Source organism: Amyelois transitella, chromosome 7 (genome assembly GCF_032362555.1).
Source record: "Amyelois transitella isolate CPQ chromosome 7, ilAmyTran1.1, whole genome shotgun sequence".
NCBI lineage: Eukaryota > Metazoa > Arthropoda > Insecta > Lepidoptera > Pyralidae > Amyelois > Amyelois transitella.
In genome coordinates, this window is record NC_083510.1 from 5,556,056 (window position 1) to 5,583,000 (window position 26,945).

The window sequence follows — 26,945 nt, forward strand, 5'->3', positions numbered from 1 at the left end:
TATAATTATTATTCTCAGTCAATCAAAGTATTCAGGCGTTAAAGAGTAAATAAGTTTTTTACTGCAGAAGTTTAAAAACAACTGTCTGAAATAACACATTGAAAAATTAAAACAATTTGTGTTAAAATGTTTATTGAATTCCACAATTTCAATGCAGCTCATACGACATTATGATATTGTTGTATGTAAAGTATTGCGCCTCCGAAATAGTCTAAATACATACCAGTTGCCGTAACACTTATAAAGAAATTTTCTAATACTAAAGAAAAATTACTAAATTATATTTACAGTATATTGTAAAAAGGAAACACTAAGTTATTGGGGCTGTTACTTAAATTTGTTTGTTTTCACATAAACAGTAAAATAAAGTTATTCAAAAAACATTGATCATCTTAATGATCATCCTAATGATTTACTTACATCAGTTTTACTAAGAAATAATATTAACACAGATGTGATGTGGTCTATAATAGATAGCCGGTAAAATTTAATTGAACTATTACAAAAAGTTCCACCTTTCTAAGGTCCGGCATATTTCTTATCTTACCTATAATTTACATATAATACCAAACCAAAAGAAGATTTGTGTGGTTTAGATAACATCTATAAAAATATAATTCACCTTTATTACATAATTACTTTAATAGGTATTTATTTACAATTGATATAATTTTTGCTTCAGAGATAGCGTGTACGACTATGAGTTTAGGCTTAGGTATAGCTTTTGTCCGCCTTAAAGATTTTTGTTGCGGTGGTTTCCAATTCCGTATGTCTTCTTTCTTTTTTTGTGCGTTATCAGTATGTCGGTCTTAAAATGCTCTCGATAAAAATAAAGAAGAAGAAGAAGATGAATCAGAGTTCTAATTCTCTTAATAAGAAACTTCCATGCACTTTATTTAAATACATTTTCTACGGTTTAATTTAAAATTTCTTTCGAGTTCTGCAAATAAAATAATAAGAACTTGTTTAGAGCTAGTTTTTGCGTGGAGATTTGCTCCCGTTTGAATTGCCTATGTTGTCCCGAAGGTCTATTCTGTCTCTGTAAAATTTTCTCAAAATCGGTTTAGAAATTGTTGAGTATATCTGTTACAAACAAAAATAATTTCTCTTTATAATATAATAGTATGGATTTGTCCATGAATTGGACGGCGGACGTCAGTTAGCTAAACTTCGAACATGCTATGACTGTGTAACGAAATAAAGTTTTAGATAAATGTATGCTAAACTTTTATAAATTTTAGTTATTATCGTTATGAAGTCGTTATTAACACTTCCATGATTATATAGCTTCATAAAAATAATATTTGAGTAACGATACATTGGTCAAACATGCAAATATAGAAAAAAGTAATTAAAATCTAGTAACTACTGTTATTGAATGCGATAAATGTTAAGCTGCAATAATACTTGTTTACATGACGTTCATACTATCTTCACTTAGTCAAATTTAATTCTATAAGTTTTATTAGTATAAAGTCGTCTGCATTGAATTCAATTCAAATACTACCTAACTACGTATCGACATGTACTTACGCTAACTCTAACATTAATGATTTTTTATTGGACGGATTCGTTGCGTTCATCAGGTAAAAATTGTTCCCATATCGAATATATTACTTAATAAATAATAGGCGTAAAGGCCACTAGGGTAGGTACATTGAATTACATAAATGGCACAAGTTAAATTCATATTTTCGAGACGTCCAGCTACTGTATTGGGTAACATAAGTAAAATTATCTAAAACTATTGTTCTATTGTTAAGAAGCACCATTTGATTGCTTTTGTGATGTCGAAATCACATTCACAAAATATTTAAGAGATTGCATTTTAAAGATGAACTATATTCTTGAAATCCTTGAATATTGAAACTAGGTTTTTTAGGATCGAACCATAGTAATTGGAATAATAAAAGACAATACAATAGAAATGCCCAATTGAAAAATGGAATGCAATATGAAAATGTTATTACGGAAGCCATCGTTCGTGCCGTCACATTAACCAGTAGGTACTTAGCTCCTTTTAGTCTTCTAATATTCCAAATACTATAATATTATTTGAACGTGTTTGGAACCGTGTACAAACTTTCATCTTGGCGTTAGTATGTAGTTCTCCAAAGTTTCGCATAAGGTAATTCTGTGACTAAGTATTAGTGTCTGTTTCGATGCATCCCAGAATGTCGGCTGCCGGGTCTGGACTGGACTATTGCGTAGTGGTCACTGTTGTCTGAAACCGATCTGACAAAAGAAAAACACTTAGAGGACAATCTTTATGGAAGAAATCTATTAGTGTACTAAGCAAGGCGTTTGTTACTTAAGTTGGTGATAAAAGCATGTGAATTTTATGAATTCGTATATACACTGTACAGGGTAAAAATAAGTCAAGTAATGAATAATTTTTTTTTGTAAATTGTTTTAAATTGAAAGTTTTCCTAAGGTTCATTGGTGTTGTTATTGATAAGAGTTGTTTAGTTTTGGAAGCAATTTAGAAAATTTAGTCTCAAGTTTCTTTTCAATTTTGATAATAAATTATGGGCGTTTTGATGTGATAAAGTAAGATCCGCTTGTTAGTTCTTGTGAACGTCGTCACACCATCACTTATGCTGAAAGGTTTTATTAACAATCGAATCGATCTGTTACTTGAACAAAAAAATATTGTTTAGGTCTGAATGGATTATTTTTTTTTATTGTTGTGACAGGCACAGGTGAAAAACTGTACCTAAGGCAAAAATGTTTGCTAATAGTAATTCTTTTAGGGTAATAAACGCCTCTTTAGTTTAATGAATTTACCTAACATATTTAGTGGTAATGCGAGTTGAATTTGAAAACGATTGGTAGGTACAACAGGTATCAATACATACGTGAATGGCATCGGTTATGTATGAGCAATGTTAATGTTACCTCGCCGAGTGTATAGTTGATGACGGATACCTGCCGCCGTACTGGCTGCCGTGCCAGCTGCGGTACGGGTCGTAGTCCTCCACCACGGACGGGTCCTTCTCGATCACCTGGACATGTTCATAAGGATGTCAATCTGATCAGTATCTCCTGACAAAAGCATAAAGCTTTGTGCCGGATTTTTTTTTATTGGTCTTTGCTAGGAACACACACACTTGAGGATAAAGAAACACAAACTCCATAAAAGGCACGTGAAAGTGGTTCAATTGCGGAAATATGTCCTCGAAAGAAGAGTAAGTTACACAACCTTATTTATTTAAAATTTTTTTGAACCTATGCTTCAACAGGTCTACTAAATTCTAAAAGCATTCTGTTCTAGTCAACCTTAAAAAAATTGGTGTTAAATGTACCTATACCTACACATACCTACGCCCAAAGTCAAACCTATATAAATATTAGTGTAAGAAATATTGAATACTTAATTCCGCCTTATTGATGACAAAATAATGTAGTTTATCTTAAAATATCTTACATCAGTCCTGGCGCACGAGCAAGTCATGGCGGTGCACAGGAAACAGTTGACGAGCAGCATCACCAGGAACATGACGCCCAGCGCGATGGCCAGGTACAGCAGCCACAGCGGCCGCACGCCGCTCTCCGCGCACGTCACCACTGGCCAATGTACAGAACGGCATGAGGAAAACTGGTACTAATGTACCGTTTATATGTTAGTTTGCGACGGCTCAAGATCGAGGAAGTAAGGTAGATGCACCATTTATGGACAGTATAAGGACTTTTTTTTCGTTTTTCCTTTATAATTCGTACATTTAGCAACATACTCGTACATTCTCATGGATTTGGAGGTTAATAAGGAGGAGACTTTACTGAATAAATATTAACTATGGACATTCTTCTAATTGAATGCTTATCATTAAAGAGTATTTCAGGGTTGATTAAGTTGGTATAATGAAATAAAAACTACTGAAATTTAATACTAAAATCTGAATGCATAAAAATTCTGCAGTTGGGTTAATTGGGCCGCTTTTTCTTCAGTTGCGTGTACACTTTGCTGTACTTATATTTATGTCATGGGATGTTACTGCTTTTAACTGATTTAGTCATATGAGATGCAATAATGTATTTTTATATAACTATTATAGGAATTTCTTCTTAAATTATAAAATTCCTATTATTTTTAAAGTACTACAAGATGTGTAGAACCTACTCACATATGTATCTATTAGTATGTATCACACGTCTGTAAACAGGAAAATCCGTGTGTTGCAATTAAATTGATTGAAAGAGCACTTTATCGAAGTTAAATATGTATGACTCACTGTAAATAACTATTTAATATAGATTTTCAATGGCTGATTAAATTTGCAACTAGTGACAAGGTATACCTATCCTCATAGCCACAAGTTGTCACCCAGTACTTAGATACTAGTGGAAGGTAGATTTTTTTTGATAGATTATTTTTTTAAACTAACGCACTAAGTTATCTAGGTGGGAACGTAGTCTACACTAATATTATAAAGAGGAAAACTTTGTTTGTTTGGTTGTAATGAATAGGCTCAAAAACAGCTGGACCGATTTTAAAAATTTTTTCACCATTATAAAGCTACATTATCCACGAGTAACATAGACAATATTTTATTTTGGAAAAAAATAGGGTTCCGTAATATATTTGGATTTTTCGGACACAAACTGAAAAAAATCAACCAAAAAGTTACTTATTTTGAATACGCTGCCTAAACTATAAAAGATAGAACCATAAAATGTTTTAATTAATTGTAGATCTTATAAATATCTACAAAAAAGTCCGCGACACACTATACCTATCTATGTCGAGTGAGGCACAACAGCCATATTTTTATTTAAAAATCTTGAATTTTTTTTGGTCTACATTTAAACGCGTTTTTTTTACTCATGTTATTAATCCTTATCAAAATAAATAATTTCATCAATAAGTACAGTTTATGTAGGTAATATTTGGTCTTTGAATGATTAAAATTGGACGTTTGGTTTTGAAGTTGTGGTGAACTTAAAATATTACGATTTCTGCTGCACGGCCCGGGACTGCAGGCAGAAGTGACACTTTTGCCGAGAGCAAGACTTAGCCGCTTTGCGGGCGGTCCTTTAGTTAGTTCTAATAGAGATATATTTAGTATCGCCTGTGCATCCGTGCGAAGCCGGGGCGGGTCGCTAGTACGATATATTATAAACATTCATAACTGATTAAAATAAGGTTTTACCAGCATTATCGTTGGGGTCCAGCACAAAAACTCCAGTGGAAGCGGTGACCGTGCCCTCTTCGTCGCTGGCCTCGCTGCGGTCCGCCGATGTGCAGTCTATGGCAGCACATGTGCTTCCTGAAATTTATTTTGTGCCAGGTTTGAATGTAATTAAAGGTAAAACAAAGCTTGAATTTCCATGAGCAGCCGTTTAGTTTCTATTACAGTACTCACTCATAGATGCACACCAGTGTGTTACACAATAAGTTACATTTACTTAGCTGTTAAAATATTTCTCTCTAGAAATAATGAAAAGGCGTCAGCATGTTCATTGGCACTCATTAAATTCTTGTTACGAGATTACAATCTGTCTCTCCACAATACAACATTAATAAATCTATCCCAAGCTTGCTGTGTACGTTTCTTGTGTAGCGAGTATAGCAGATACGACTATAGTTCTGTGTAAAATCTAGAAACCTCGTCAAATCCCGTGGTCAGGTGGTGAGTCCCAGCTCCATCATTACTAGATAAGTACAAATTGCTTCCTTTGATTCCATCAAGTTTCTAGTCAGTGTTAGGTTATAGTTTTACTTTTAATAAGGATTAGCTGAATAAGTTTTTTAAAAAGAAAATAAAGATTAAAATTCAAGTAGGTACCTACGTTACGTGTGCGTTTTACCTGTATTATTTATAAAAAGGCTAAGATTATACGAATAATGAGAAGCTGTTACCTCTGCAAACGCCAATATCGCACTGGAAGTTGACTTGCGAGGAGTCGGGAAACCGGAACATGGAGGCTATCGTCAGCTCGGCGGCGCCGCTCTCAGACTTCGTGACCACTGTCTCGTGCTTCAGCGGGCATCTGAATTATTTAAAAATGTAGGTACATTACTTGTGTTGTGAAAAAGTGAATTATGCGAGTCTAAATATGTTGAGTGATCGTTCTTAACCTCTCCAGACTATTATGGTAATCAATCAGATAAGTTAGTAAAGCTATATCAAATGTCTTTAGGCGGTCTGTAAAATCTGAGCCACTGATGATCATCTACATATTAGTTAAAAACATTTCAGTACTCATAAAAAGTGACATCATTGCTCCAAGTGGAAGTTATAGACTTATTTAGTTTTTTATGAGTTTTGGTACATATTCTATTGTATACTAGAGAGTAGTAGAGTCTGTTTATGAATCGAGTCCCACTAGTGTAGTACATAAATAGGACAGCTTACAACAACCAAGAGTATGTACGAGTAAGGAACTACTCTACTTATGATCAGTCAGCTATATCGCAATTATTCGAAGTTTTTTCTTACCCTTTACTATCTAAAAGATCTACTGTATTGTTTTTCATGTTGAACGCAAAACAGTTCTTGAGTCGAATGCCGTGCGTGCCTGTGAAATAAAATCGTTGAGTTGGATAAAGTTAATAAGGGTTTCTATACCAAGTAAATTATTAAATAATAACCATGTTACCATCTACCATCATGTGCCGTGTGGTTCCCGGCACCAATACAAAAAAGAATAGGACCACTCCATCTCTTTCCCATGGATGTCGTAAAAGGCGACTAAGGGATAGGCTTATAAACTTGGGATTCTTCTTTTAGGCGATGGCCTAGCAACCTGTCACTATTTAAATCTCAATTCTATCATTAAGCCAAATAGCTGAACGTGGCCATTTAGTCTTCAAGACTGTTGGCTCTGTCTACCCCGCATGGGATATGGACGTGACCATATGTATGTATGTTACCATCTACCACAGTACAATATACCTAAACAATAACTGTCTCAATTCTATGATTGAATAACTGTCTACCCGGCAAGGGATATAAACGTGATTATATGAATGAATGAATGAATGAATAACTGTTTATTGACTATAGAAAAATTAAAAAAGTAAATATTAAAATTCAGGGATCGTGGCAAGTGGACAGATGAAGTCTCTGCCTACTCCTCCGAGAAAGAATTGTGATTTTATGTATGTATTTAATTACAAGGAAAATTCATATTGGTATCAAAGCAAAAGGCGTCCTTAACATTACACAGCGACCTCTTCCAGGTAACCATTGAAGTAAGGATAAATCAATTCGGAGTGCACGTTCAGAGTAGAATGTTAAAAACGGATAAAAAGTTCAGCGGCCTCCCGGTCTCGGAGAATGTTGGCTCTGCTACCCGTAAGAGATACAGCCGTGGCAGTTGCCTTTCGGTGTTTCTGTTAGCTTTCTCTACCCGTACGGGTGATTATGGTAGCTATGTAGAAATTTTTTATTTACCATCTGACTTGCTCAGTTCCGCTCGTAGTGTGTATGGCAGACCAAAGGCTGCATTTAAAACCTTCTGGCCTTGCTGGTTTAACATTCGTAGAGACACTAGGGATGTTTCGTTTCTGTAAAATATAAGCAAGTGTTTTTTATTTTGAAGACGCATAGTTTCATGGATACTTCAAGGATAAAAGATTGTTGTAATCTACAATCTTTTATCCTTGAAGCAATATACAAGCATAAAATGAAATAAAAATATTTTAACTTAACAAAGAAACCTCGCAAACAATCGAGGTTCTGCGAAACAATATGAAGTCAGCAACAAAAGAATTCTTTACAGAATGAAGCATGAAAATCAAGAGTCCGACTGTTCGGCAGTAAAACTCGGGATGCACTTGCGACTGTTGTCACGTGTGCAATTCCGTGATAAAATTCCTGTGGTGGCCTGTGTTGTGGCTGGTCGCGGCTGCACATTGCGATGTTATTATTAATTACATTTTCATAAAAAAACCTTCCTAACTAAATCGTGTCATGTGGTTCCCAGCACTTAAGAATAAGAGCGCTGTTTCCATTGCTTAAGCACTTCAACCTATGTAATCAATAAGCGTTATACGAGTAGCAAAGTTACATACGGGAATCATGAAGGCTAGTTGTCTCTGACTAACGCTAATCTGGATCATGGTTATAAGCTGCCCATCTTCTTTCCAAGGTTAATGATATAAAAAAATTATGACTAAGATTTAAGTTTACCTAGAGTTTCTGAATCCTGCCTTGCCGCACGTGATCACATAAAACTTGTCGTCAGCCAGCTCCAGCGTCCGGTGAACTCGGACCGCCAGTGGCAGGGAGCGTTCGTCAGTTCGCTGAAATAGACGAGGCAGGTTTAACTTAATTTCTGTATCTAGATTAACGACTAAGATAAAAGTGTACGCTAAGTATAACATATCAAACCAGATTTTACAACTTTTAAAACATAAGAGCTGTTATATATATGCATAATTTAATCATCATTTTGAATTAAGGTTTATTACATTGTTATTATCTTTTTACCTTCCTTCAGCTGCTAACCGGTAATGGCAGGTATTCTATGAGATTTACCCAGTCCTATAAATTGTCTCTCTCTCGCATGTTCCCGTTGTAGCCCCCACCGCAATACCTGACGGGCAGGAAGTTTGCCTTTCCACTTTTCTCTCTCGACTTTCTTCGGTCAGATTTAAGTGCATTGGCTACCATAACATCTTTCGCGAAGGCCAAACCTGGAGTTCTTCAGCCTGCCTTGATAGAAGGGTCCAGCTGGGCAGGCCAGGCAGGCCGTCAATACTACGGGTATCTGAAAAAACTATGGTTCAACTTACATTATTCCAAAAGACGCCGCAATAATCCGGCGAGCCCTGCGTCGCCACCAGGTTGATGTCAAAAGTCACCGTTTCCGTGCCGTTACCCTGGGCCATACAAGATGGGGTTCTGGAAATTTTATACAAATTTTTAAAGCACCTATAATAAAAACAACCTATTTAAAAGTGGTAAGTATGAATTTTTCCGGAATGGTTTGGACAGAATCAAAAATTGGTCAAAATAAAAATAACAAGTAATAAGTACTGTCTACTTAAAATATATTTCTCTGAAATTTAAAAACGATCTTATTTGGCGATGTAACTCGCCAAATAAGAATAACGCAAAAATATGATAATTTTTGTAACATTTTCTGAAACTGAACTGAATTTCTGGCGTACCTGTACTCTCTGGCGTGAATGATGCCGTTGAACGGCTGATTGAAGGTGACCCTGATAGACATGACTCCGGTCTTGCAGGTCGCGTTAACGACGGGCAGGAATTCAATGTTCTCCACATTCTGTCAACAATTCATAAGTATGATTTGGTTACTTTAGAGAGCAGATGTATGTTTCGAATAACTTTGAATAATTGGTAACGATTATGTCTTTCAATAAATTAGTACCTACATATAAAGGTGAAAGTATGTTAGTAAGTCCACCTTTCACGTCAAAACCACTGAATCGATCTCCATGAAATTTTGCTTATGTGGAGTACGGAGAAGGGTACTTTTTACGTGACTCCGGACTAAAACAGCTAATAATCTACGACGTAGGTAGTTTGACAGTAAGTTAATACATTTATCATTACGTCGCGGTCGGGTATATTGGTTGTATTGGAAACAACTTGACTATGAAAGGAATTTCAACCCACGACCACTGAGTCACAAGGCCAATCAGGGAGGCAGTTTACATCCTGCGTAATGTTTTCAAAAAGTTTTTACGTAGGTATCTCTTTAAACAGTTTCAGGTGTTTCTCATACCAATATGTTAACAAACTTCATTCAAACTGCATATACGTATTAAAACTTGTGCAATCCAGTGCCGGTAGCCAGGTACTGTCCACTCCACAATGAGGACTTCCTGCAATGTCTGTCACGGCGCCACTTTCCTTGTACGGTCAGCACGCGATTGTCAGTAGTACCCGCCTTTGTCGTTTCAACACTATGTTATCGATCGCACGCATCTTCCCAAGTCCTTGTCATAGTCGGTCCTATTAGCATACCAGCCGTAGCCGTTTACTTAATCGACCTCTTCAATCGAGTATTCAGTCCTTTTAAAATGTCAGATGAAACAAAAATTACATTACTTGACACTGTTAGACACATACTGATAACATAATAAAACTAACGCAGAGAGGTAAATTTAGGCACGCTAGGTTCACTGCGTGCGGACTAAGACAGAGTACTAATTTTAAAAATTAGCGCAAGCATGTATGATTTTAATAAACGGTTTACTTTTTTTTATCCAAACCATAAACCAAATTGCGTGCCTAGCAAAAAAAAATATTTTATTAAACCTAACAATAAAATGTACAACCTAAAATTATGCTAACTTAAATTTACACAAGAAGACTGAAGTGAATGCGTCGCTAACAGGGGTGTGCAAGAACAAGGTGCTTCATTGCCTATCAGTCTCATAAATTTGATTCCGCCATTTGAATAGTTTTCTCATCACCATGCTTTGCTATGTTGGGACTCTTATTTATTATTGTGAACTCTAACAAACCGTTACAATACAACACTAACTGCGCAGTGCATAAATCTCAGAGTACAAATCACTGCTCTTTGTAATGTTGACAGCTGGTTTGTTGAACTCCGGGGAGCAATACCAGCTAAGAAGTTCTATAAGATATTATATATGAATGTAAGTTTATGTTAATAATGTCGGTAGAATAATATGGTCGTTTAAGATACCTAGGTTATAAACAAGCTTTAATTTTAACTTCTAAAAGAATTAAATATAGCAGAAATTTCGCCACCTCTCCACCTGATATCTCGTACGTAATTCCGTCATTCATGATGAATATATTCTTAGTTATCGTCATATTATGTAACTTATAAGTATTTTGCTTCAAAAAGATATATTATCTTTTTAAATCATCGGGCAGACAGGACTATGCAATGCAGTGAATTGAAGGAAATCAGAATTGATGATGGTCTGCATTTTTTTTTATCTCAGCGAACTCAAGTTTCATGCACTTTGTTTTGAATATTACTTTTGACAGATCGGTTATAATTAAAAACAGACTTTATAATTTAATGAATAAAACTGATATTATTTTGCCCTTAAATTCATGAAATTTAAGTAATAGTGATGATAGTATTATAAATCGAAAAGGACCTGAATTCCTTCGAGAAAAGGATCGTACAACCGTGCCGATTCTTAGCTCGAACTGGGTCTTTGTAATTTTTTTTCGGTATAAGTACCGATATATACAGAGTTGATTATTTTCCTTTGTTATAAACATTTTGAAAATATGCACAATTTCTTAATTGTTAAAAGATTTTTCTTTTGACGAGTCGCATCAAATTCTATTTCCTACGCTTTATAAATACCCTGGAAATTAATCATTATGATGTACAACGATTAAACATGAAACCAAATGAACGGACAACACGATTTTTTACAAATTTGTTTCACTTAGTCTTATCGCATTAAATAATCCGTTAGCGGATTTCCGTTCCCAAAATCTTTAAACTGGTAATAAAAATTGTTGTTACAATGCCATGCTCTCGGTGAGGAAATAAAACCTGTACCTACTGCATTCATGCAAAAAAATAATAATGAATATAATCTAACTACATAGGTACTTGTGTTACTAGGTAGGTACTGCTGTACTTACCTAAACATCTCACTTCTGAATGGTGGTCAACATTGCCGCCCCAATTCCTGCGGCAGGCGAACTTTACCAGGACGAAACGGCAAGAGTATGATAAATAAATAAATTAATCTCATCTCTTAAACACTCAATTTGTTCAAATGTATCATACTAATATCATACATAACACTTTAACTTTAAATAAATTTAAAATACGATAACCTTCGATTTTTTCTTCAACAAACACCTTCATAATTATGTAGGGTTTTCGAGTTTGAAATAGTGGAACGAAATTATAAACAAAAGAGCAACCAAACGTAAAGTATGTAAAAGATGTCGTCACAAAAAGAAGTCGTTTTGTCTATTGGTACTAGTTTTGGAATCACATATTGAAATCGATGCTTAGTTTTCTTGTAAAAGGTATTAAGTATTATAATCTTAATCTAAGTAATCCCAGAATATCTAAGGGATAGGTCGTGAGGTCTATAAACAGGGCAATCATAGAGCTCGTATCGTAAGCGTCGCCCGAAGGTATGGAATAGTTTCCGTAATATCGCATCATTTCATGCGATTTCATCTGTAATGATCATTTTGATTGTAGATCTTTTAACATTATAAAATAATTTCTAAAAATGGGTGATTGTTATCCTTTACTCGGGTCATTATAATTTCTAATCTGCTGTGTTTTATGATAAGGCATCACGCATGAATGAGTACATACCTACTACACAAATTTCCCATTAATTTTTAATATCATACATCTCATTCATGTCTAAAATTCCTTTCTTCAGTCTCTGAACATAATTTTTTCCTCCCTCAGGGATCTGTATCTTGCACATTTTCTAGGTTCACTTTTTCTTAGGCGTGCTGAGCTGAGCGTATCAGCTCAGGTTAAAAACTCTTTAGCCACTTACTAAAGAGATCACTTATGTGGTATATCTTAAGTTGAAAAGTGGTCTGTATCGATGCCAAGTTTGTAGATAATATTAGACAATAATTCATAAAATTATATTAGTATTCTCTTAAATGCTACAATCCTAACAATAAATCAGACGTGATATGGTACTTTCCTTAGTCCTTCCCAACTAAACAAAGAACAAAATTACCAAGATGAATATAAATTACTGGTATTAATCTCTAAAGCGATATTCTTAGAGTAATATTAGGAAGCTATCAGGCGTCGTCGTGTGGACGGAATCGTGCGCGGCCGCAGTCCCGGGGCGCGACCCTGCGGCCCTATTCGGTCTCAGCAGACTATGCGGCCACATAATAGTGCCTTGTGTTTCCTGAAACCCCATTATACTACGTCAGGGGAATGGCAATTGGCCATTTCCAATAAACAAATGACGATCGCCTGACTACGCTATTGGCCTTTGGAAACAATGTAGTGTCGTAGTAGAATATGACAACCATTCATCAGAAAAGAAAAAAATATTTAGATGCACATATACAAAATTCAAAATTTTTATTCATAATTATAGGATAGTATCATATCGCTTAATAAGTGTCAAAAATATTATAGGCATAATATACCTCAATCCCAACAATGATATTGTAAATGCGAAAGTATGTTTAAATATTTGTTTTCTCTTCACGCGTTATATACTGAACTGAAATTTTAGGCACATATATAATTATGTGCCGTATGGTTTCCGGCACTTTAGAAATTAACCACTGCATATGTCTTCCATGGATGTCGTAAAAGGCTAGTAAAGGATGGGCTTATAAATTTGGGACCTCTCTTATAGGCGCTGGATTAGCTAGTTTTTCAATAATATTTCAATAAAAAAGAAATTTTTCTTATCAACTCAAATGGGTCTGACTCTTTATCACAGATCCCCAGTTCTCTCGCTTCTGTTGTTCCAAATACAAATAATAAAAGTGAAACATAAATTGAAAGATGTTTGTAGGTGGGCACTTAAGTACGTAAACTAGATGACATAAGAAAAATATTCAGTTTACAAACGTGTTTTGTCACAGGCGAGGCTCTGGGTAGCCATATTGTAGTTTTGAAATAGGTACTTGTTTTAGTGTCCAGTTCTTAGCCTTGTTTATGCTTACTAAGTATTTTTGGACTACGGTTGAGCTACTATTTTTAAAGAGTAGGTACTTGTCAATTTCGAAATAGTTTATATGCCCCGCAGAAAAAAATATAATCACTTGTGTAGAACCTGTTACCAGTCTAAACAATAGTCGAGGTATAAACTTGAAGGCCGTTGTAGAGCTAATAGTATTTCCATCAAGACAATACCTGTAAAAAGTAAGCTAGCAACAAAGTTCCTACAAAAAATTGTGAGATCTATAAGACCTAGGTAATTTTTATTTTACTAGAAAGCACTATATTTTGCATTTAATTTAGTTTTTTTCTTGATTCAGATACACACGAATTTACATACTGTCTCACATACATAAATTATGCCTCTTTCCCGGATGGGAAGGCAGAGACAACATCTTTCCACTTGCCACAACTCTGCATACTTCTTGCAAACTCGTCTGTTTCGGGTACTCCTGACCTGACCCTTTGACAAAACGTCTCCAATTTGATCAAGGTACAAGTCTGGCCTTTCCACTCCACCAGTCCCAATTATACTCCCTTTGCAAATTTGCTTTCAATCTACTTCATTCATCCTCTCGTCATGACCAAACCATCTATGCATTCCCTTTTCTATTCATGTTACAGTATTTTCTTTCACATCACAACATTTCATTAATACACGAATTTTTTAATAAATATTGTAATACGGAGCTGTAGAATTTTAACTTTGGGTTTACCGACGTATTTGTAGGACGAAATTGAATATTCATTACCACAGTAAAACCTTCGTTCAAAGGTGTTTAGTCTTCCGTACTTCTGCCCGCCTGTTAGCGCAGTCTCGGTAATGGAATGGAATGACATAACACGCAACGCTTTGCGCAATAGAGATCATGGTGTTTGTGTACATTAATGAGAGGACAGAAGAATGTAGTATACCCATAGTCAACGTAAGTTACAAAAAATAATATAGGAAATAATCGATAAAAAATTAAAAAACCAAGTGAAAGATTACTTATACACGTAATGATTGATACGGGTGTTATTTATAAAACCGTACTTAAAACATCGGTGGTAATAATTATACGAGTAAATAGTTATTTAGCTGGTGCTTTATAAATGTTAACGTTTGAAAGTCCTTTCAGTGGCTGTGCGTTGATATCTACCTTCTTCTTACAGATAAATATATTGAAGATCATAGATTGTATTGTATTTGTTTGACAGTGTACTTTTACGTGCAAGGAAGACAGGACTATCGTTTCATACGCAGTTTAATATTACCTGTAATTTTACATAGATCAATTAAGTTTAACGCCTTATCTGTGCGCTAAGTAACTTGTGGTACTGTTTTGTTTGTTCTTTCGCCGCCATCTACTGCCGTTTAGTTAACGGTCCGAGTCGGATACATTTCGGAATTAAATCGCAATAACACGAAAAAGAATACTCGCTAAATCAACATAACTGTCGATTTCCTACTTGAGTCGTTACGATGATACGCAAAATATAAGCTTTTAAAAGTCGTTACAGAAACGGTATTACTTGAACCGTTTTTTCAATCGGTGCCTTCGTTTTAGGAGTTATCGCATGACTTCACCATTTTTGTTCATGCAAAGAATTGTATAATTCACAATGGCCTCGCTATAGAATACAACTTATATTTACCGTTTCAATAAAATTGATGTAATAGAATAGAGTAAGGCACTCGCTTACATCGCTTGCTTAAATTATACTGAATTACCTAAAGGTAAATAAGTTTTTTCTTTCAACAGTTACTCTAAATTATCAGTGGAAACAAATCGGGAAATAACATCGTTATTATAATTAAAGTATATTAAGACATTATATATTAAAGATTCTAAAAGGTTTTCATAATTATTGTTTGGTAGAAATGAGTGTGCGGTTCGGTAGACGTAGCCTGCAATGGCGGATCGCAGATGGCCCTTAGCTGACCTGCGAAAAGGTCATGAATATTAAATAACTCTTACGAGTATAAGCTCTAGCTTGGGGCTATACTCCCGTGGGAATTTAAGGGTCTCTGGCCGGAGCTCTGTTTGAGTCATATTGACATTAGGTTACTTTATTAAGAATTTATTACTTATTACATTATTGTTTGTTTGTAATATCTTTATTGTACATACAAAAGAACACAAAAGTACAGTAAATTATTAAGAATTTACAACTAAATTTTTTTTTCACATTGTGTAAATGATTATGAATAATAATGAATAGATTTCTTGTGATGTGATAAGTAAAAACAATACACACATAAAATATATTTTAATTCGTTTGAATCAATTATTATTAAGAGGTGGCCGGGAAATAGATATTTTTTTTTTAATTCCTAGGGTAGCACATCTCCGGGCAGAGTTATTGTTTCATGGTGATGGACGCTGGTCTTCAACAACTATACGAAGTGATCTCCATGACGAGTCTGCCATTTATTCTGCGGGTTATGTAAGCCAAGTGCGCCGATTCCCATATGTATCGTTTGATGTAACAAGCCGTCGACCGGTTTGCGTGCCCCCGATACTGCCCATATGAGATGACGGTTCAGATGTGCATTACTGCTTTAAAGATAGTTAGCCTATTTTTTAAATTAATGAAATATTCCTTTTTTCTATGGAAAAGCAGTAAGCAGAAGACTCTTGCATATATAATATACAAAGAATTTAAAAAATTATACGGAATCGCCCTATGCGTTTGGTATATTGGGTAAGATATGTTTAAAATGGATTGAACCGAAATTTCTAAAGGGAACGAAAACTTGAACAGACACATATACAATATATTATTTTCTTAGTCGGGTTACTATTCAATTTAAAGTTTTACATTGATTTGCTCGTTATTTTACAATTTGTACACATAATAGTATAAGGGTTATTAAAATAATTTTATAGTTCTTGACATCTATCGTTAGCCTTAATAAGTTGTTCCCATTTCTTTTCTATGAACACAAAGAAGCAAAAACTGACATCCAATCAAAAAGTAAGTAACACATTTCGCAGTATATTATTCCAATCAATTTGCGGCTTCCCACGGAAGTACACGGCGTTGTTGATAGCTCCCAGAAGGAAACGGTCAAAGATGATTACCGTGGATTGACAGAGATCAGCGTAAATAATGACAAGTCATTTGTCTATCATTTCGTCTCATACATATGTCGGTTTGTTGGTCCAGCCTACAATTTGCGTGTTCGTGGTTGCAGTACATTGCCAAAAGTGTCGTAAAATGTTGCCACAGGATATTTGGACATATAAAAGAAGTTGTGTAATCACTTTATTGAAAAGATACCCTATCTAAGGCATATTAGTTCTCCGATCTCGTATTGGGTAATGAAAGTAATGTGACACAACACAATGAACTCACATTCTGTGTTTAGGGGGATATTGATTAAATATTTATTTGCAAAATCTAGCCATCTCTCGAGTATAGAACTAGACGTGTAACTGACGTGTACTCCCAACGTGTAAAATTCCTTGCCAAATAAGCAATTATATTGAGCCGCACCCAATTGTGTTGTTTAAGAACAAAAAAAATAATTAAATGCCTATGTATGTTGTGTGTTGATTTGTTTTCAACCAAATTTTAGCCATCAAGAATAATACATAAGTCTATACTTTAAATAATACTTTGCCTTAGCAAAATAACAAATCTAACGACTTCTTCGTAGGTTTTTAGTTTTGAAAGACAGCCTCAAAAGAATTGAATATGTCACAGACACGGCTGCAAATCAGATAAGTTGCTATTCACAACAACTTGAATGTGACATGACGTAAGAATCCAATCGTGACTAAATATGTGAATACACTTGTCCATTGTTTACACATAGCCACAAAGTTGTCATGTTTCCTGATCAACACCGATAATATTCTTTGAAGTTACGAAAAGGCTTTTATGATAGTCTTCATATGGCCCATGGGCCGGTCAGGCAGGCTTGAGTTAAAAAGATAACAAAAGACTTGAACGTATCATGTTCTGAAAAAAGTAAACATTTAGCATAGGTAGTTTATTTAACAGTAGATAGGCAGTAAGTAAATAAATTTTAACCTATTTAATTTCATATTAAATTTTACAAACAGTTTATAATGGCTCTTTGGAAATTACGAAATGATTCGTTATTTTAATGGTTGATAGATGTAAAGGATGGCGTTACGCATTAACACATGAAGTAGATAGGTGCCGGTGCATTACGTATGGACATTTCCTCGGCGTTATCACTCCGCGATCAGCCGCGGGCGCGCAATCAGAGCGTTGCATGCACTGCGCATGCGTGGCGAATGCTTTACGACCACAGAGCACTGAAAGCCCCAGGGTTGGCGACTTTACTCTGTGCCTATCTAATGTAACAAAGTAAAATCTTCTTTATGTTTCCTTCTCAATTATATAGGTTTCATGATATGTGGCCCGTGATTTCGTGAAATATAATATATATTTTAAATAGAAGCTTCATTATTGTGTTCAAGAAAAAGTGGATAATGCCAAGTCCATTCCATTAGTAAAGTTGTCCGTAGAAGTCATGATGAGTCTAAGTCCTCTTGCTTTGCAAGCTATCTTCCTTTTTAGTAAAAAGCCTTTCGGAGCTTCTATTACAAGTACCTACCTTGTGTGAAATAGCTATAGCTAACACAAGATTTCTTAAGATGTTGACGTTCTTTTTAGGCTAACTGAAATTGTTTTGAGACATTGAATTTAAACTAAAATAAGTGCTGGAGTTAAAAACAGTTACCAAATTGATTATTCTTTGAATAATAATGTATGTAATAAGTCCGACATTAGATCAAATGTCATAACATAACAGTTTTAATGATTAAATTATGAAATTAAACTGTTATTACATTAATTAACAAGGTAATGGAGGAAGATGCGGCCTCGGCCCGTGTCGTAGAGGCCGCTTGCTCATACCTACCTACTGCGCCTGCGCATCACTTAGTTCAATCACGCAAACATAAACCTTTAAGATTCAACTGGAAGTAGCAAAATGAAAAAAAAAACTGAACGATCTGAATAATGCTATATTTCTCCATGAGTTTTGTTTGTTTGGGGCGAAATGAACATAAACAACATTGTTCGAAAATAGATAGTCAGTCAACCTCTTTGCAATAAATAGGTTAGAACTGGCCACCTATAAAATATTACTATAAAAAAGAATACATCGCGGGAACGTTTGTTTTTTGTTTTTTTTTTAGTTTAAAATATTATGATAACCTAAAGATCATCCGAGTTCTGTAATTTAATGTATATTTATGTCAATGAGTCCTTATAATACAAGTTCAGTGTTTTATCAACCTTATGTGCAGTTTTTCTTCATTTATTTCAAGTTACAACCCACATTCAACATTTCATCATTAAACATTGGTCCTTGATCGAGCCACATAATTTCGAGCTGGTTTAAATACTTTATAACTACAGTAAATATTCTCAATTGCGTAAGTCCAACTTTCTTCCGTAACAAGTAATAATTGAATCTACATGGCATGAGGTATTTTCATCTATACGTGGAACAGCATCTGGAGCAAAGAGCAGTGCTAATAGCTTTGCAATATCGATGGCAAATGGGAATTCATCTGCAGGGAGTGAAGAAAGCTACAGTTTACGGTGATTGTTTTGTACCTATTTATATAAGTGAGTGCGTGTTTGTATTTGACAATATAAATTCCATTACCTATCTCTAAAGACTAGAAAGACACTATAGTGTAAAAACCTGACTCATCCAATCCTGGATCCAGGAGGAAGGAAGAAAACTGAAACATTACATTCTGCAATTTTGAAGTACATAAACACTTTAACTTATTAGAACCAAAGGCGTGATCGTCATTCTATAACGAATGTATTTATTTTAGATTCTATTCTATTTTATTCAAATAATTCAAATAAAAACTATAAAACAACTACTGAAAACAGTTCATAAAATAATTTTGTTTTAGGTAGATATAGATTAACATTGTATAAAATTTATTAAGATTGTATATAGGTCAGTGTAAATTAAATATGGAAGCTTTGTTAAATGTTCAGGAGCGCCTTAAATTATTGATTGGAAAAGCTCTTACAAATTTAAATAAAATTCCAAAAGAACAACTATCGCAAGAACAAATTGAAATAAGGATCAATAATTTAGAACAAAATTGGTTTTTGTTTAAAGAAAACGATGTCAAACTGTACAGTATTGCCGAACATGATTTTCATAAAACTGAATATGTATGTAATTGTATGTATGAGCAAACTGAGGAAGCATTCATTATCTGTAAAACGCAGTTGATGATAATGTCTAAACAATTTGCCTCAACCACTGTCATAGGTGATCCGCAAAATAACCCAGTTGTCAAATCAAACTCGGCTTCAGTTAAGCTGCCGAAAATAACCATTCCAGTGTTTTCAGGGGCTTATTCGGAATGGACCACATTTCGCAATCTGTTTCTTTCCCTGATTCACAACAATAGTTCACTAGATAATATCCAAAAGTTTCATTACCTGAAAGGTTATCTTACTGGAGAAGCCGAGATGTTGTTCAGGCACACTCCTATTACAAATGAAAATTATACCCGATGCTGGGAACAATTACAAAATCGCTATAATAATAAAAAATATTTAATTAACTGTATTTTAAAAAGATTGTTCAGTCAAAGGTCTATGAAAATCGAGACGGGAGATTTGTTAAAAGGTATTTTGGATACAACCAATGATTGCTTAAGTGCATTGCGTAATTTAGACGTTGAAGTGAGTACCTGGGATCCAATTATAATTCATATAGTTTCCGGGAAGTTGGACCCAGAGACTCGCAAGGAATGGGAACTGTTCACCTTTACTCTTGATTTGAATGAATTGCCGACATTTAAGCACTTTCAGAATTTTATAGAAAAACGTTTTAGAGCATTAGAAAATATAGATAATGAAACTAAGTCCAATAGCTCGTTTACTAATGAAACAAAGTGCATGTTGACTTTAAATCCTACTCGTTTTCAATGTGAGTTCTGTTCAGAGAAACACAAATTGTGTTTTTGCAAAAAGTTTGCACAGCTTTCTTTAATAGATCGAAATTGTTTTGTAAATAATAATAATATATGTTTAAATTGTTTAGGTGGTAACCATACTTTATCAGAGTGTAGAAAATCAAGTACATGTCGAATTTGTCACCAACGACATCATTCGCTTTTGCATTATAATGTACCAGGAAATAAAAATCATCCCATTGTAATAAATAGTCCATCAGATCATCCTGTCTCTGACAACAAATGTAGAACGTCAAATGTTGTATTACCTACTGCAGTAGTTAAAGTTAACTCCAAAGATAATGAAATCATTCAACTAAGGACATTAATTGATCAAAGTTCACAAGCCAGCTTCATCACTGAAGCTGCTGTCCAACGTTTAAATCTAAAGAAAATCCCAGTACAAAGAAATATATTTGGATTAGGCAATAAAAGTTCTACTGAGATTAAAAACATGGTTCAAATCACTCTAGAGTCGCGAGTTGAACCTAATTTCAAAGTAAATGTAAATGCTTATGTTATCCGTAAAATAACGTCACATTTACCAGAGCATGATATAAATTTAAGGAATTTGGGATTGAATTTAGATAATCATCGCTTAGCTGACCCAGACTTTCATAAACCTAATGACATTGATCTGTTACTGGGTAGTAATGTTTACAGTTATATTTTAAAAAATGGAATAATGAAGAACTCATCTAGTTCTGTAATAGCTCAGAATACTATTTTTGGATGGGTGATTTCTGGTTTACTTTAGTCTTTAAAATGATGTTCATAGTATCACATAGTTAGGGATAATGTAAGTATAAGTAATTTGTTAAACCATTATGGTCAAACATTATTGGATCAAACTAGTGATTTTATTTAGCAGGTTTCTTTTAAGGACATCTCTTCAATAGATGTCCTTGCCGGCGGGCATGTTCGAAAATAGATAGTCAGTCAACCTCTTTGCAATAAATAGGTTAGAACTGGCCACCTATAAAATATTACTATAAAAAAGAATACATCGCGGGAACGTTTGTTTTTTGTTTTTTTTTTAGTTTAAAATATTATGATAACCTAAAGATCATCCGAGTTCTGTAATTTAATGTATATTTATGTCAATGAGTCCTTATAATACAAGTTCAGTGTTTTATCAACCTTATGTGCAGTTTTTCTTCATTTATTTCAAGTTACAACCCACATTCAACATTTCATCATTAAACAAACATTATGATTTAAATACTTCAGGGCTCTACCAACAAAATATTTACTTGTTTTTTTTTTACTGAATCGAAATAGTTTACCCTACAAATAAACTCCCCAAATTCACTAAGCGGATTTTAATATTGATGATTTTAATTAAAGACTTGTGTTTGTGGAGAGATTAAAACTTCCACCTAAGCACAGTATTGTATTATAGAGAGTAGGTACTAGCGTACAATTGTTGCTCTTTTTCTATGTGCATATACCGTGACATTGAATTTAAGTATTTTTCATTGATCTGATCACTATATAGACATTTTGCCCGTTCAATACTTACACTTTTCATTTGTTTACTTTCTAGACTTATTTACCGTTACGCGTTTCATAGAGTAGTTATAATGGTCAGTGAATCTTCTGCGTTGTTAAATTTATCTTACTCTACTTAAATAAGTAGTTATAAATTAAATAAGAATTGTTTTATGCACAGTATTGTTTTAAAGGATGAAAATAATGGATTATAAGGGAAATTTTTAAGACAGTTGTTGATCACCTACTCTCCAGAAGGATAGCGATGTCCTTACTTTAAACGCCGAAAGGGTTTTATATCATCATATCTATACTGACATACTTAATAACAATTCTATGCGTAAATCTATACTTCGATCATGTCATATTTATGTAGTTTCGGGCATGATTCGACGTCAAAACACGCAGTTCAATGTCAGTGCCTTGAGCCACGCTTATTTATGCGAAGCACGCTATGTTGTCGTATTTCTTGAAAGGTAAGTTTTATGTGTCGAATACTTTGTCGTAATCTGATAACATAAAAGAACAATACAACTTGAATTAGGTCTACATTTTGACACTTTCAGCGCGCATTACAAACGATTTTTTTTAATAATATTATAGAGGCTGTTATATTCAGTAATAGAGGGCCCGCGATAAGCGAATTGATAAATCAGTTTAAATTTGATGAAAAAGTTTTACACCTCCTCTAACTCTTCCTACATCACTCACTCGGTCGGTTTATAGAAAAAGCCTTTATGTCTTTTGTAAATAAATTAATAAAATACTATATTTAGATTACCATAAATTAAAACGTTTTCTGAATCCTTGCTTAAAACTATTCTACCTAAATAAACAACCTTTACCTACGCGTCTATGTACTACGCCCTACATCTTATTTATAAATATGACCAATAATGTCAAACAGGTTTGTGAGTATATATCAACAAGTAATTATAAAAAGCTCTTAAAAAATCTACGACCATGGTATGAAAATAGCGACTTTATTAAGTCAGTTCTATATTATAACGTTTTTTGTAAGTGTCAAGTTGAGTAACAACTACAACGGACAATGAGTAGCTGTGATGTTCGATTTTATCTTAAATTAGATCTTCCATTCCTATATAAAAAAACCGATTATATTTTTTACTAGCTTGATAATGTGCATGTTTTGCATATTTAAAGATAGAAATAATAATCTTGTATTATATTAGAAATTTAGTTCAATGTATTTAAATGCATTCATTCAGGGGTTGGTAAACCTATTTAATGATATTAAGTTGTGATTCACTGATTGGTTATGTTTCTGTTGGTCCTGTATACTATATGAGTCAAATGCACGTTGACTCACTTGTCGTTAAATTCCATGAATGAATTTAATATAGTATGAGTAAGTTAATAACATATAACAAATATTTAATAAGCCGTGCTGTGTGGTTCCCGGCACCAATAGAAAAAAGAATAGGACCACTCCATTTCTTTCCCATGGATATCGTAAAAGACGACTAAGGGATAGGATTACATACTTGTGATTCCTTTTTTTTAGGCTTTGGCTAGATTTGGATCTCAATTCCATTATTAAGCCGAGCAGCTGAACGAGGCCATTCAGTCTTTTCGGGACTATTGGCTCTGTCTACCCCGTAAGGGATATAGACGTGACTATATGTATTTAATAAGCCGTAATTGATATAAGTTCTTCGATATCGAAACCACGATTTTTAATAACTTAATGTAGATTCTAAAAATATTTTCCTTCCTTTGCCTGCCTTTAATAGTACCTTCAGAATAGACTACTTATAGATTTTGTTCACCGGTTATGAATGTATAATATAACTAAAATGTTCATTTTAATTTCACACACATAACTATACAAGGTTCAGTTTTGGATAACCGAGTGTGGATATACTATTGTGCTTAATTATGAATTATTGGGCATTAACTAATATCTCTAAGTTTCGTTATCAGAACAATAGTTAGGTATACAGTTTTTATGATTTTAATCTATACAAATGCTTAGGTACGTACATATATACGCTTCGACTTAGCAGCGATTACTTGTTTGATTATCAGAACGCGGTATATAGTGACTAGGTTATAAAACGTATCAAATATGTATTTAAAAAATCTAAGGTCGCATGTCGTATGTTAGAATTACACAAAGCTATTTTGTGATCATGCGTAGGATGCACAGGCGCAGGCGCAAGGAGCCTTGCGTTGCCAAGTTGGTCGCCATTAAAATGACATGGCAATGAAACCGAGTTCCATCTAGCCTTTTATGTCAACTGTAATATTGACCAACTTTTTTCGATCATTTAAATGGTAGAAATTGAGGCAAGTCAATTTAAATTTTGTAACTAAATTAGGTTATGCTTGCTTTTTGTTATAACTAAAGGTGTATAGAAACATAGAAATATTTTATTACTCCTTGGAAAATACTGTCATAGTTGTCCTGAACTTAAGGATTTAATTATTTCAATGACATTCAACCACAACGTTATTAATAGATTCTACTCAGGAAATTACAAACGAATGACAAAAGCGAGGCGTTTTATCATGAAACGTTATTTCTATTTGACCAGTTGGATATGCATGTAGAATAGCAAAATTTTTAAAGGTACAACGATACGCTTATAAATAATACTTGAAAATGGTTAAGGTAATTTGTTAGGTAATTGACTCTACATAATAAACTATCCCATTTGAGTTGGATAGAGCTTGGTTTGGGTTTCTTTTTTATACAAGTATTACAATTTTTAAGATTTTTTTTAATAATGAATAGGTATTCACTATTTATAATTATTTAAACATCTATATTTTTTCTTCTTTTTACACGTATTAATTCTATTTTACATTTTATATATAATGCTAATTCCATTTATTACATTGACGGCGGTAATGAAAAGTGTAATATTGGTTTAAATATAACGTCAAGATGTCAATATATGAGCCATATGTATTAGTAATAAGTATAATATTGATGATATCTGCCACATATAACAATGCCACATAAATGCGGTTCACATTGCAACCCACAGATATGATTAAACAGTTGGCTTCACATTCACACTACTGGTATTCATTGTCTGACTACCAATGTGGGTTACGTTAACCATAACTACATAATATTATACAACATTCGATAAACCTCAAAACTGACGTAATAAATGCCGGTTTATGTTATGCTATGTTTATGTGCTGTTAATAGGTGTTACTATTACGAGGATATCAGGGACTTTTGTCACATTGGCTAGTACACCGCAATAGATAGTTACAGTTGCTTTAAGAGTTATTTTTGACTAGGCTTACTAGGTCTCCATTGATGGCTCGTACCTAGTTCATAAGTTAAAAGTAACAGAACTTGCAAGTTTGACTGAGAAGACGAACTGATAAACCAGATGGCGAAATACGTTGAGTGGACAAATCCATTACAAGGATAAAACGACGAAATACAAGAGCAAACTGACCACGCACGTCACTATAGAATCAGAGGTCACCTCAGTTATAAGTATGTTGTAAAAGTTGGTTTGCTTACTTGAGCATGCGCAGCTAGCAGGCTGGCTAGGAGATAGAACCAGGGGAGCCACATATTGTATTGTTTCACTTGACAGCTGTCACCGAGTGTCTGACACTAGCGTAGAGTAGCGAGTCAGCGCGGCATGGCGGCCGGTCGTAGTGCGGGACGCGGCGGCACTGCGCTGAGCCGCGGACCGCGCGAGTTGCGAGAACAACAAACTTACTTTCGGTGAGAGGATGTGGCCATACTGGTCACTTTTTAGACATATTAGGCGCCTTGGTTAGGAAGAGATTAGAAGAGGAGATTGTAATTTTGGTTTCTTCACATACACCCATTTGAATGAATTCTTCCATTAATAATTTTATGTCCCGATAAGAAACGAGACTAGCCAAAGTAATTATCGTTAGGTCACTATAAACATCACCGACGATCTACAAGTTCACTGTATGAAATAGCAGATCATAATTAAATGAAACTGAATAACAATATACATATAAGTAACTACATTTTTATACTATTTTAAATGGGAATTTATTATGTAAAAAAAAATATATTCCTTTGAGAATTTCTCTTTTACAAAAATAGTTAAAATAAAAAAAAAAGTATCAATAATCTTGATACAATTATTGAAAAAAAATTAACACAGGGAATTGAATCAATACCCAGTGTGAACGCGTCATCGATACGCAACGTTGCGTCGGCGGGCGGGCGGCTGGCATTACGACACACGCCCACATGCAAGGCTCACCTGTACACACACACACACTCCACAACTGTCAGGTATACCACCGGATCTTTCCGATAATCCCCCAACCTGACTTCACCTTTTTGTTTTTAATGTTCGCCTCTGGAACTATAAACCAAAGGCTTTTTGTTTAACCACCTCTTGCTCGTAAAAGGTTCGACCGCAAGTAACATAACTCGAAGAATGTGGTTGCTAATTAACGAAACTGCTTCGAAATAGTACTTTTGTGCTTTAGTACAGCGGATAAAACATAATGTTGTAATAGTAATTTGTACGTACATAAGAATTCAACGCGCTCCTGAAATGTAAAGAATTTTTATTTTTGACAGTATTTGATTAATAGTATTTTTATAACCAATAGGTTGTGATATTAAAATATGTAGAATATCTCGGGATTCCTGGGGTAATAAATTTTACGATTTTTTTTTTAATTGAATTAAATTATTTTACAACAAATTATGTGACAAATAGTGCAAACGTAGATGTGTGCGTGTCAATACGAATGTGTTCACTTGTACAATTTAGTTTCAATTGACATTAATTAAACATTTTCATCACAGTATCTTTCGGACTAACTCGTAACGAAGCAGTATATAAAGTGGTTTCAAATAAACTCTCCCAGTTACAAAATTAGGGGTAGTTTATTAACTGAATTATTATT

The 26,945-nt window shown here is 34.2% G+C and overlaps 1 protein-coding gene across 2 annotated transcripts; it reads right to left on the minus strand.

Moving 5' to 3' along the window:
* Positions 1-16: 16 nt before the first annotated feature.
* Positions 17-25,711, minus strand: LOC106142622 (uncharacterized). Of its 2 annotated transcripts, none has more exons than XM_060945074.1 (11): positions 25,558-25,711; positions 9,119-9,237; positions 8,741-8,849; positions 8,136-8,248; positions 7,398-7,510; positions 6,441-6,519; positions 5,861-5,991; positions 5,151-5,267; positions 3,428-3,567; positions 2,929-3,005; positions 17-2,235 (listed from the first exon to the last, which is right to left on the minus strand). In XM_060945074.1, exons 1-11 carry the CDS (start codon positions 25,609-25,611, stop codon positions 2,148-2,150), a joined length of 1,140 nt encoding a protein of 379 aa, XP_060801057.1. In that variant the 5' UTR covers positions 25,612-25,711; the 3' UTR covers positions 17-2,147. The 2 variants fall into 2 exon arrangements, with proteins under 2 accessions (XP_060801057.1, XP_060801056.1); XM_060945073.1 differs by having other exon boundaries at positions 2,899-3,005.
* Between the last annotated feature and the right edge of the window lie 1,234 nt (positions 25,712-26,945).

Bases quoted from the DNA above. Each gene is read 5' to 3' on its own strand.
- LOC106142622 (XM_060945073.1), bottom strand. From the start codon at position 25,611: ATGTGGCTCCCCTGGTTCTATCTCCTAGCCAGCCTGCTAGCTGCGCAT. The intron at 7,511-8,135 runs GTAAACTTAAAT...TATATTTTACAG, and splicing joins GCAGGATTCAGAAACTCTAG to AAACGAAACATCCCTAGTGT. The intron at 3,568-5,150 runs GTAAAACCTTAT...TACATTGGCCAG, and splicing joins GGACCCCAACGATAATGCTG to TGGTGACGTGCGCGGAGAGC.